This window comes from Cyrtonyx montezumae, unplaced genomic scaffold (genome assembly GCF_038088225.1).
Source record: "Cyrtonyx montezumae isolate F1298 unplaced genomic scaffold, pur_monq_1.0 scaffold_8, whole genome shotgun sequence".
NCBI classification, from domain to species: Eukaryota; Metazoa; Chordata; class Aves; order Galliformes; family Odontophoridae; genus Cyrtonyx; species Cyrtonyx montezumae.
Window position 1 is genome coordinate 115,913,642 of NW_027072089.1, and position 13,464 is coordinate 115,927,105.

Sequence of the window (13,464 nt, forward strand, 5' to 3'; positions counted from 1 at the left end):
CTATCCATTTTCATTTAAATCCCATAGTTTTTTGACATCATTTACAGCTGAAAGGTGCAGCGTGTGAACCAATTTCCATGTAATTTAAGGCCTCTGGCTGTTAGTCAGGGCCTCCATATGGCGTAAAAGAGGTTATCACAGTTGCTTGTATAAACTGCAAATATATTACAGGTTTCTGATTTCGCAGTTTTTTATTACTTCTTCCCAAGTTGTGCTTGAAGATTTTTTAACCTTTGTTGTTCTATTCTTGGCATCTGAACTGTCATAACTCCTATCTGTGGAACTCAGGTGATAAATTGCTTACATTCAGTTGAGAAAAAAATTATCTGAGCAGGATACTTGCTTTGTATCAACAACTAGAGAAGAACTCAAGAAGAGCTGTGAATGAAGAGCTCATTAAACAATAATTATAGTTAGGAAAAATCATAGCTCCTTTATTTTTCACTGCTTTTAAGTAGACAGACTAGAAAGAGTTTTTTTAAAAGGGTAAGTTTTAAAGTACTTTTATTGAGTAAACAATGGGGAACTCAAGAAATTTGTACTGGTCAGCTGTTTCATTGACCTAGCAATTTTTTTCAGCTACTGATGTTCTACTAATGGCACTGTGGGCAGTTCATTCTGCAGTTGTTTTTGGTCGTATTTGGTCCTTGAGTGATTTCTATGATAACCTCTTCCAACTCTCAAGACCCTAAGTCTTTTGGAAACAAATGATTCATAATGAAGAATAAATAGGTGGTTCTTCACAAATGCAAAGTATGGTTGCGATACGATATAAGAATATGAATAAGGACATTAAATAATAATAAAAATGGTATTCTGTTCAGAAGATTTATTGATTTCTGTTGTTTCTGTAATGGCTTTGTGTTTTTGTTCAGAAATATCATTATTTTATTCATTTTTACCTATTATGTTTATTTCTATTAAAGTTATATATTTGAATTTAAATATTTAATTGTTACGTCCAAGAAAAATAGCGTTATTAGTTTTCTCTCAAGAGAAAGACAAAGTACTTTATTTCTAATTGGATTTTATCCATAAATTTTGAAAATTTATCGTCTGCTATAAGAAAATATGAAAAAGGTTATTTTACGTTCATAAACAACAAGTTTCAGGTTCACACATCCTTCAAGTAAACATCACAATAATTGATTTCCTTAAGAATTTTCTGATATGAAAATATTTTTTATTATGCCTTCATGCTGTAAATGTGTGCTTGTTTGATTTGTTTCAGCTCCAAAACAATATAAAGCAATGAAGATGGTAAATATCTATACAAGTGGTAGAAGGGACATATTCTCACCTTTAGCATCACAATGGATATATAGCCATTGTACATGTTTCTTATGTCTGCAGGGTTTTTAGAAATATGCCTATTCTGAATGCTTACTACATTATTTGCCAAGAAAGTCACATGCACAGCTGAGAAAATACTGAAATGGGCGTTTTCCCAAATTAAAAATTTATCTTGAAAGTGCCCTCAGAATATTTTCTGCAGCCACCACAAAAATGCATTGAGGAGAGTTAGAACTACTGGGGGAGAAAAAGTTTGGAAGTAAGACACATTATAAATAATTTTATATATGCATTTCTCTAAATCTTATGTATATAATTATTCATTGGAATTGCATAAAAATGCACAATTTTTGTCCATAAATTTTACAAAATATAATATATCTGGTCCTTTTCTAGAACCAGCATTTATGCATAAGCTATTTGATTCTGACAACTGATTATTATGAAAAGATCTCAGGATTCCTTTTATATAGAATATTTTTGAAAGAAAAAAAAAAAAAAAAGATGTAAAACTATTCCAAGGAAGTAAAGGACTTCACCTAAGCCCTATAGATGGGAATGGAAAGATTACGATGGATTTCACAGCAATTTGGATTTAGCCCAAGGTATACACAAAAGTTCATACAAATCAGTGAGCAGTCCAGGATTAAGACATTAGCCAATAATTTCCAGAGTGACTGTTGACTTTGTGCCTCCGTTATGACACACAGTATCCTGATTTCAACAAAGTTTTGAGTACCCAGTGAAAATTAAGTCCACTTTATAGAAATGTGAGTTGAGAACCCCATATTACTAGCCAGTTAAGAAAATTTTGTTCCTGGTTCTGACATGAGTTGTATAATATTGGATTTCTATAGCTGGCAAGTCATCACATTACATTATTAAATCATAGGTTTCATAACTAATAAAAAAGAAACTTGCTATGCTGCTTTCCTTCGACTATAATTTGTAGCATTAGTAGATAAGAAAAATAAAGCACATTATACAGAGGTAGATTTGAACAGATGTTACTGAATGTTTGCAGGGGGGTAAGGGTGTTGAGGAAGGTAAAACTTTCCTTCCACTCAGATGTCTGTCTTGAATTTCTCACAGTTTTTGCAGACAGTTTGGCTTACTTCCAGCATACATCGTTGCCTGTCTGGTATGAAAAATGCCATCTGTGGTGTATGGAAGTTCTTTCTTTAAAAGTGGCCTGCTAATTATTGTTCAGGCAGGTGTTACTAAAGTGAAGTCAGGTGTCAAGCATGATATAACCTTCGAATTGCCTAAAATTGCTCTGTTCTTATATGCTGTTCCTTCCCAAAAGAGTAGAGCAGAATATTACAGAGAATTTAAAAGTTGGTTGATATGGGACTGAGATGACTTATTCAATGGTATACACTGTGGTGACTCAAAAACAGAAAATTAAAGGATATGGGCTGAATGAAGTGTACATATTTTCCAAAATGATTATCCTTCAGATTCTTCTATGCTGACTCGCTGTTCCTTCACATTTTTGAATCAGTCTTGCAAAATGTTAAAAATCCTGATGCTCTCAGAAATTTCAGTCAGGGTAGAAGGTGGTGGAAAGAATTTCCTTCTGTGCTTTAATAGACCAGGAGAACTGTTTGTTGAAAAGAGAGGGGAACGATGGCTGTCTTTTGTGAATGACACCTGCAAACTCTCACCTATATTCACTCTCCCATGCACTCGCACGTTAAAGCTTTTTGAAGATTAATGGGATGATTAATGGGCCAGAATCAACACATGGGGGCTGCAGGCAGGCATTCAACTGATCCAACAGTCCCAGTTCCCAGGATAAGCACTACTGCTGCCACTCATTTACAATAGTTAGTCTGCTTCCCTGACTTCCTTACATGACATCAGCCCTCCCAACAGAAGACGAAAACTCACCACACTGAGCCAGATGTCTCTAGCAGATGAGTGTTTTTAGGAGGCAAGGGATTGCCACTACAAATGTAAGGCTTCCTCTTTCCTATACAGTTTTCAGAAGGTCTTTTGAATAAACTATCTTTTCACTCTTTGTAATCTGGGTATTCAGAATGAATAACAATGTTAGCAGTTAAAAAATGAGGATGAGGAAAATACAGCCACATTTACTCCTTTTGACAGTAAGGCTTTGCATTGTTTGCTCTATCAGTGATGAAAGTAATCCAACTTTTTCTGCAGCCTTATGCAGAACCCTTGACAAAATATTTACAGTAAATTGATATGACACTGAGATAAAGTGCACTCTTTCAAGTTAAAGCATATCTAACTCTGTTATATTTTTTATCAACTCTGAGACATCTGGATGATTTTGAACTACTAGTTTTCTATCACAAAGAGCAGTTCGACTTTCATAAAGACTTCCTCTTGTGTTTTCAATATCATGCTTAGCCTCTGACTTAGCATACTGCGATTATGAGATGCACACAAAGAACTGGCATGCAGCACTATTGAGATGATTTCCTTTCTGGCTCAGCCAGATTCCTCTTAAAAGTTATACCAACTCTTAAGAGACTAACAAAAGAAGAATTAAAGATTCAACAATAGCACTAAGATAAGCCTGATGAAGCTGAAGTTAGAATCTACTGAAATTAAAAGCAGACCTTGTACAAATACATTTATTGAAACATATCAAAGACATTTCATTAAACAAACAAAACAATACAACAACAAAAATAAAAATTAAAAAAAACCCAACTATTTAGCCAAATTGAATACCTATCAAAATCTCACTCACTAGATTGATTTCTTCATGGAATTTGTGAAGCAGAAGCTTAGCTGAATACATTTTGATTAGAAAGGAAAACAAAGTCAAAATCTGCACAGAAATTGTTCCTGTGCTGTAACATGTCAAAGGCTAAAATCAGTTAAATATCTCAACATCTGATGGATGAAATGTGGATGAAGCCACTTAAAACAATGAAAGATATATGAGATAATGATGTTTCACATATCAGTAAAGCAATAGTAAATTCATCTGAGTAGCAATAATAAAATAATGTGTAGGCATAATATCTATTGTGACTGAAAAGAAAGGATGACAATGCATAAAAAAGTCATCTTGGTTCTCACTCCGATCTTCTCCAAGATGAACACAGATATCCAAAGTTGGCATCAAAAATGAGATTTCTTTTACAAGTGATACTGTGATGCTTAGGGCAATCCAGGTTTTTTCTTTTAAAGGACATTTAAGGTCCTTTTGTGTGTGTGTGTGTTTGTGAGCTATAAAATCAAGTGAAAGCTTAATGACATATCTGAGATGAAATCAAATAATTTATCTGAATTTAATTAAATTTATTCACTAAAACTCTTCGTAGTTCATTTCTACTACATCTATGACTTTTTTTTTTAATATAGTTCTGGTACATCATCAACAAAATAAAACATTTACAATGCAAAATTGAGACTTATAAGTGTATATTAAGAACTTGGGGTTGTCTTCATTCTATTGTAGTAGCTTTGGTATCTCTCATAGGTGTAGAACAGAAAAACAGCATTAGTAAGTACTGATGTGAACAGTGGAACAATTTGGAAAATTCTTGTCCAGAATAGTCAAGGAAAATAGTGTAGCAAGTATTCTTCTCTTCAACTGTCCAAACAAGAAAACTCTGTTGGCTTCTGAAAAGCTAGTTTTTGAAATTGACATAAGGCCCAAGATGTTTTTGTTACGATAATGTCAGTTAATTCAAGATTTCTGTGGAAGGAATTCAGGTAGGAATGTGTTTTACTGGACCAGAGCTATTGGATGTGTCAGATATCAACATTTTACACCCTAATTGCATACTTGGTAGCTCAGGACTACTTACCAAATGTTTCAGTTCAGATTCTAATTTTAGTTACAGTAATATAACACTGAAGCAAACATAGATCTGCATGTGATCACTATGTCTAGTTTCTAGCAGAGGGAAACAAAACAAACAATATAACAACAAGAATAGGGGGAAAAAAAGGGAAGATACTCTAAGAAGCATTTTATCAAACATTTTTCTTGCTTACTACATAATAGTCAGTGTTTGCTCAAGTTCAACTGTAAAAAATTGAAAAAATAAAAAGGTGAAAAGCTATTAAGAGCTCTGCTGGAGACAGAGCAACACATTCCTTTAGCTTTGTGACAGTGTTTGGATATCAAAGGCACTCCCGTATTCAGTGACACGTCAGAGAGCTTGACTTTTATATTAATATTTTTCTCTGAATTCTGCAGAGTTGGTAGAGGAAAGTCTGTGTTTATTCTTGGTTTCCCTACTTTCCATCCTTCCTCTCACTGTTTTCCACATCCAAAGGTTTTCCTCTCTGTGGACTGAAACAAAGGATTAATATTGTCACAGAAATGGCTCAAACATGTCAACAGCAGCTTTGCCAACTGAGAACTATGGTTTAAAACATAACCAATTTGCACCAAACTAGAGATTCCCGTGAGATCAATGTATTATGTTTTAAATAGATAAATACAAAATAATGCACTTTATAAGTATAATTGCTTTATTCAGATAGACTATGCAGATTGTACTGGATTTCATAATCTTCTAAGAATGAGCGTGCATTCCCCAGGTAACTCATCAGTCCCTCAAAAATTAGAGTATGATTCATGTCAAAATTATGGAGTAAATTCTTTGCAAACCTATTCTAAGCAGACAAAACTGACCCAGACACTTGCATTTGGATTCAAGTAAATCTCATTCTTTAATCAATTTTCCACTATTTTGTCTCTTGCCAGAAATTCCCCATAAGCACTTACAACCTCCCAAAACACTACACATACAAATTTTACTCTTTTTATTAGGCTTTGGCTCAGATATTAAATCAGTAAGAGTTTCATGACAGGTAAACAACACAGAAAAGAAAACCTTACAGACATCTTGATCACAGCTGCTGTATGAATTACTCTGTACACTGGAAGGATTCCCCAAAACTAAATATCAGGGAATACATTCCATGCTTATGACGTACGAATTTGAAGTCTATTTCATTCCCTGAACATAAAAAGAGATTAGAAACATTTATGAATATATGGAGACCTAAATTTTGGAAATAGAATGAAAGGGAAAAATAATGGCATTTCATAAGTGAATTTTGTAGCAGATAGCCTTTTTCTTTTTCTTTTTTTTTATCCCTAAAGTAATATGTATGAATAAATGAAATTTCTATTTCTATATTCATTCATATTGATGAGATATAAAACCAACAGAAAGAAAGCAGCAAAAAGGCTTTTACTATGGTGAGTTGTGGTATATATATTATTTGTAACTTGGTTGACAATATTCCAATACTTTGTTTTAATCAAATAACTTCTAGAGTTTTTCCTGCAGTTCCTAATACATTAAAAAGTCTCGGGCATGAATTAAGCTTTAAGCTTGCAAATTGGAAAGCACTCAAAGATTAAAACATTTTGTCTTTCTGTTTAACATACAGATCCAGAGCTTATGGTAGTATCTAATTACCTTACCATATGCTACCTTTTCCTGAGATCTTTAACTAGGTATCTGCTCTAGTTTTCCAATAACCTAAAAACATGGTAATTCTATTGAGCTTGACTTTCCTTTATTTTCCTTTCTTCTGTTTTTGTTGTTGTTTTCGTTGTTTGTTTGTTTTTGACAGCACTATCTTTGTTATAGAAGTTATTTACAAACATTGGTTTATTATGTCTTGATCTGGTTTTAAATCTTCTTCGGTTTGAATTTCAACTTTATTTGCTTTCAGAAAATTCTAGGACCTTTTGGAGCCAACAGCTTCAGCTATCATCTGAGCTGGAGATCTAATTAAAAAGGATTTGCAACACCTGTCTTGAATGCTGATTAGAACAAAAACTATTTAGTTCAATAGAAGGGCAGTTAGCTCATTTGGTAGTTGAGAGGTGGAGTATGAAGAGTATGCTGTAAATGTTTCAGGTAATGTGGAATTGTGTGGCAGTGTATAGTGTCCTCAGTTCATGATTTACCTGCAGTGTAATTGGAGCAGGTGGATGTTGTCTGCTTGTAGGTTTGGGCTGTGAGGAGCATTTGGTGTTTCTTGGAAGTGAGAGGTGTTTGTTTTGATAGAGGTGCTCAGGCACTGAGTAAAGGTGCAGTGGGAGGAAGTGTTGAGGAAGAATCATTAAGGGTGACAAGAAGTAATGAACAGGTCTTCTTAGAGACCTTTGGGCAGTGTGAAAACCAGCTGTGGGGTGTAAAGTTGGATAGATGATGGATTCTATGGATGGAGAGGCCGCTAGCTTGTGACTTTAGGCAAAATGAGGGAGGTTCCTTTTTGCCATCAGATTTGAATTCATTGCATTGATTCAATGTCTAAAAGGCAAGGAAAGTAAGCAATCTCTGCTAAAGGGCAGTATGGAGAAGGTGAGCTAGAGCTGTGAACTTCTAGCCCAAGAGTGGCAGGTGGCAGTAGCAGCAGTCTCCCTTCTGTGGGACAGTGGGGTGTCCATCTCCCCCTAGGTTTGCTGGTGCTGTAGAATTGCTTTCTACGAGAGGTAATTTCACTAGAAGAAAATAAAAAGAGTTTTACATCTTTCTAAGTAACTCTTTTATTAAAACTTGTTAATTGTGCTCAGCATTTGTAACTCATCATAGTTTATTTAAGGGAGTCATCCACAGAGAAGAATCTCTCTCTCTCAAGCAAGAACTAGTGATTTGAAGGATAGGAGAAACAGAAACTACTTGATTTTCCTAAGGAAAATAATTTATACTCTGTTTCTAATAATAAAGAAAAATAGTTATTTAATGCCACATGGTGCTTGAACATTACAAGTTTTAAAATTTCACCCAGTGATTTTCTTAAGCGTATGTTCTGCTGACAGCTCTCTGTTGAAATTCAAAGATCTATGTGAAAAATCTTTATATTTCTTCAGTACTGTTCTTTACACTAAAAATGTCAGTAGTCTGACTTGAAAGGCGGTATTTCCCATACTTAACTCAGGAATGACCCAAATGGATCCTGCCTGCACATATGAAGTGTCAGTGTGTACCATAACTAATTTGTTGAGATGTTTCATAATTTCAGATCTATCTGGTGTTTGATACACATGCTCCTAATTTAAAAAAAGAAATTATTCTGGTTATAGCAAATAATCAGTTATTATCAACAGTCAGATAATGCAAAGACTTACTAGTCTTATTACTAGACTTACTAGTCCTACATGTCTAATCAAATAGTTCTGATGTGGATCTAAAGTTGTGTGTTGTATAATGCTGATATACCACGCAGCAACTTGACTCTTAGTGTTCCTAATAAACTAAACTAAAAAGATTGTTCAGGAATAGAAGTGTGAGAAATTTCATAGCAGAGCATGCCAAATAAAATCTGGAAACACCCTCAACAGGTGGGCAGGCTGTTCTTCTAAAGTTATTTGATAGGCTTGCCTTGAAAATGGAATTTATTTTTCCAGCAACTCCCATCCCATCCTCTCTCCCACCAAAAAAACAAAACATATTTCTTCAAAGAGGGAACAAAAGGTTAAAGTATTTCAAGAGAAGAAAATGCTGGAAAAATATAAGGGAAAAAAAAAAACCTTAAAAATAAGCTCCTGCCTTGTTCCTCAGACTGAGTATCATGATGACTGCTTCCTGACTCATGAGGCAGCTGTGCCCGTACCAGAACTGGCCATGAATGAATAAGATGGTGTGGAGCTGTGCATGGTTTAAAAGCAACAGGTTGTGCAGAGACAAGCAGCACAAGAAGCCAGTTTTAGGCAACACCAATTCTGACCTGATTTTCACCAGTTAACGTACACTTATAGCTGAGCACCTGATGAACAAGACAGCCTAGGAGGCCACCCGTGGACAGCTGTGCAGCTCAACAGCCAGGAAATGAGCCATGTAGATTAACAATTATTTTAGTCAGACTGCATGCCTGTGTACTGAAACATCTTTTTTCAGAGTTTGGGCATGAGATACTGAGATATGCCTGATGTTCTCAAGTTCCCAAGCTTTCCTCAGCAGGGCAGAGTCTAGATTACCATGTCTTCCTGATCATCTTTTCCATGTGTATGTCTCTTGACTTCAGTTCATAAAAAACTTATGCAAATTTCAGATTTTTGTTTTGTTGGGCTAAGTTTTCTGCTGATGAAGCATGTTGAAATGGCTCGGTTCAGCGTCTAGTGACCACCCCAGCTCACATAAGGGAAGCAGTGCGAGTGTACAGTGTGCAGCTGGAAGTGGGGGAGGGCTGAAACCACTGCTTAGGCTCCCTTGGGAACCTCTTGCTGTTACAGCACTCTTCAAGAAGGTTAACGTGCAAACAGATTAGAGTGTTTTCTGCTTGTAACTGGCTCCTAAAAATTAGAGTTTCAGAATGAACTTCCCTGTTCATATTCCTTGAAGTCAGCATCCATCTTCCTTGCATCTTTCTTGCAGTGTGGCTGTCCCTTGTGCATCCAAGAACAGCACCATCTTTCTCTCTTTGCAGAAGACGCCCCATGATCTGATCTATGTGTGTCAGCTGGAACAGCAAGTACCAGAGAATGTTTCTTTCCTGTTCAGCCAAAACCTATCTTTAAAACGTGGTATGCAACATACATAGGTATGTGAACAGGCATATAACATAAAAAACGTCCATCCTACTAGAGGCTGGTCTACCAGGAAGAAAAGAAAAAAGGATAACTACAAAAAAGGCATTTACTAAACAAATGTAAAGGAAGTGCCAACTGTTTGGATATAGTTGCATGCTGACACGATAACCTGTATTTGGGAAATGGAGACAGTGATTCCAGGAGCTGCTCATCTGATCTAATAATTTGCTGCTGCAGAAGTGAAGTCTTCTTTCCACACCACCCCAGTCTCTGATTTGTGATGCTGTGGTCCTATCTTCTGTGTCCTGGTCTTCCATGAGCCATATTAGTTCACTTGAGCAGTAATGAAGTATGTGTGTATACATGCATACACATACACGTGTGCACACATTTTCTGGACTAGTTTATTGCAAAGTGAGTTTGTGAGTTAGATCAACAAATGTGGAATCTTGACACTGTTGGTGCCAGGGGAAGATGAGAGATGGAAGAGACTAACCCTGTTAAAAGTGAGAAAGAGGATGGCAGTGCTTCCACTTTTTCAACAGAAAATCAGGAAATCAGCAGCTGACCCAGTAAATGAGGAATAACAGTCTAAGATGCAATTGATTCCAATGGTCGTTGTACTTGGGAATAGAGGAAAGAAGATAAAATTTAAGGACGATAGCAACAATTCTGTTATCTGAAAGAGAAAGGTGAAAGATACCAGGCACATCGATGTTTAAAATAAATCTTGCAGAAGGATCACAAACAGAGAAACATAGAGGATGAAGTTCCAAGTTTAGTATCACAGAGGGTCTATTACTTTCTCTGGACATCTTGGAAACCCTTGAATGAAATGAACAATTGACTGAGAATAGTCATATCTGAGTGCTGTTCTATAGTTAGCAGTCCTTCATAGAAGAAATAGCCACTAGTTGCAAACTCTTTTCTAATTGCATGGCATTAGGATGATCACTATGCAGCTTATCCTTGTCTCTGGGACTCTGGAGTCAGTAATACTGTTACTAGGAACTGGAGATTAATAAATATAGCTCATTTAATATGAACAAATGACTATTTTTAAAAGTTATCGTACAAAGTAGCATTTATCACTTGGAAATGCATTTGAAATATTTTGTAATACCAGATTTGTAACAATGCTGGTGCATCTAGTAATCTCCTAATGACATTCATTGGCAAGCTTTAATATAGGTACTAAATACTTGGAGTAAATACTTGGAGCACAGACATGAGAAAATTCTATCTACATGATATACTCACATCAACTTTTTCTTCACACAAAGATATCAGTACATAAGTCAAGTACACTAAACCCAGCCCTGCTCTGGATGTGATTCAGGTTGCTGTGAATGACTGCCAAGGCAGAATATATCACCCATCCCAATTTCAACCTGCCCTAATTCCCTTTACGAGTTTATTATTTAGTGCTGGTTTAGTGCTCAGAGAGACCCAAACAGGAAGTGTCTGGGCGTTCTCAGTTCATGAAGTGGGTGGGATGGAGTTCTTTGGAGAAAACAAAATATGATCCACCTACAGACAGCGTTAGGCCAGCTCCCCAATTTCCTCTAAGTAGAACAGAGGCTTTTGTTGCCTTGGTTACTGGAATGATCTGCCGGTCAACAGTAGAATCCCAGTCTCCAGACAGAACATCCTTCTGCATTCTGATGGCAGCATAAGATATGATTGTTGAGGAAAGGAAAACAAACAAACAAACAAAAAAAGCCACACAACACTATTAACTGTTTTTTGTTTTGTCAGCTCCTTGCTAAGGAGGTTGTGTGAGGTCAGTGAATGGAGGGGACATTGTTTAGTGGATGGTTAGACCTTTCACTAAAGCAACATTCCTGGATGTTTAATTTTCCATTCTTTTCTTAACAAAGAGAAGAGCGAGCACTGGAAACTGCATGCCAAATTTCAGTGCTTAGAGAACATCAGCGACATTTGTACAGCCAGATTACTGACATCTGTCTAAACTTTGTTCTTCTCACTAGAGGTGTAGCTGTTTTATTGCTATCATCTATTCTTCCTTAAGTACAGAAGCTAGAAAACACAACCATCTGCTTTCCCTGCGAGGTATAATCAAATCCAAATGATTTCTTCTAGTTTCGAATGCAAGAATTTCAGTGTGTTGATACTTGAGTGACAGTTTACACTGAAAAGGGGATCCAAAATAATTTAAAAAGTGTTTAGTCCCAGAAAACTGTTGGTTTCTCTTCTTTCCCAGAAGGGAGTAAATATGAAGTAGTGGTTCCATTGTACTTCAGTTATCCCCAGCAGCCCTGGCAACTGTTCTTTTCACAGCAGACCAATCCTCAGATACTGATAAATATTATTATTTTTATTCTTTTTTAATGGGGTTAAGGTAGTAATGGTCATTGTATCTCTACGAGATGCTAGTGGAGCAAGATAAATCACAGAATTGTAGGGGTTGGAAGGAACCTCCAGAGATCATTTAGTCCAAATCCTCCTCCCAGAGCAGGCTCTCTAGACCAGGTTGCTCAGGTAGGCATCCAGATGGGTCTTGAACATCTCCAGAGAAGGAGACTCTACCACCTCTCTGGGCAGAAATACCTAGGCTAACCTAAATGAAAAGGCATTTTTTATCATGACTTTGCTTGTGAGAACTTTTGACAGACTGAAAATGTACCTAGAAAGAAAAGTGCAATTTGGGGTGAATTTGAAAGTTTTATTTAGATGAATTGGGGTTTTAGAATAACTAGAAATAGTTTTATTAGAATCTCAAGCAGCCATTAATCAACATTGGAGTTCAGAACACTAAGATGTACTTTTGAAGAATTTTACTACATTTGTTTATCAGTATTACAAACATCACTTTACTAACATAAACTATGCACATTAAGAGAATGCCCAAATACAGCTTATGGTTTATTTTTAACTGCTTGTGGTCTGTTCAGCTTAACATAAAGTATTTCCAGTTGATTGTTACTATTGTATGAAGTACTATTGTGCTGTGACATTGTTAAAATTGCAAGATATTGTTGAAATCCAAACCCCAACTGTTCAAACTGAGGGATGTTTTAGCAGGCAGAGTGGTGATGGGTTGACCGTCAGACTAATGGTTACAAAGACCTTTTCCAGCCTTAATGACTCTATGGTTCTATAACTATATGATTTCAAACATCATAGGTGCATTACTTCAATTATTCTAATGTCAATTTCTACACTTCTTTTCCTAAACAGAAAAATTCAGCTCACAGTACCTGTCACAATTCCTTCCAAAAAAATAAAGAGTTATCTCCAAGCAGACATTTTTTTTCTAATAAATAGCAGTGTGTGTGCTGAGATCATTGATGGAAGACCTTGCAGCCTATTTCTTCTGCAAAGACTGTAAGAGGAACTGAACTTTTGTGAGAGAGTTGGGATGTTGTGTTATTTTATTTCTGGTGAATCTATTTTATCACAAAGGTTATGACTTTTACTACTGCCAATCATATGAAGATTGATTGACATATGAAGATTGATTTAGTGGGGAAATGCATGTTCCTGAGGTTTAGTTCAACAGTCTAACGTACAAAGGCTGTTCTTATTCCAGTCACTATAAGACTTCTATAGAAAATTAGAATACATTTGTTTTCATTGTTTCTTCCTTCTAAAGGAAGCCATGATAGGTGGCTTCTAGAGACTGCTTTCAGTGTAATCATATAAATCTGAGCTATATAAAA

General features: G+C 36.0%; 1 protein-coding gene across 1 annotated transcript in view; it reads left to right on the forward strand.

Moving 5' to 3' along the window:
• Positions 1-7,604: 7,604 nt before the first annotated feature.
• Positions 7,605-13,464, forward strand: part of AGMO (alkylglycerol monooxygenase) — a 182,658-nt gene continuing 176,798 nt past the window's right edge. The window contains exon 1 of the mRNA XM_065752692.1: positions 7,605-7,613. Within this exon, the coding sequence (XP_065608764.1) occupies positions 7,605-7,613 (9 nt within the window). The remainder of the gene's footprint in view (positions 7,614-13,464) is intronic.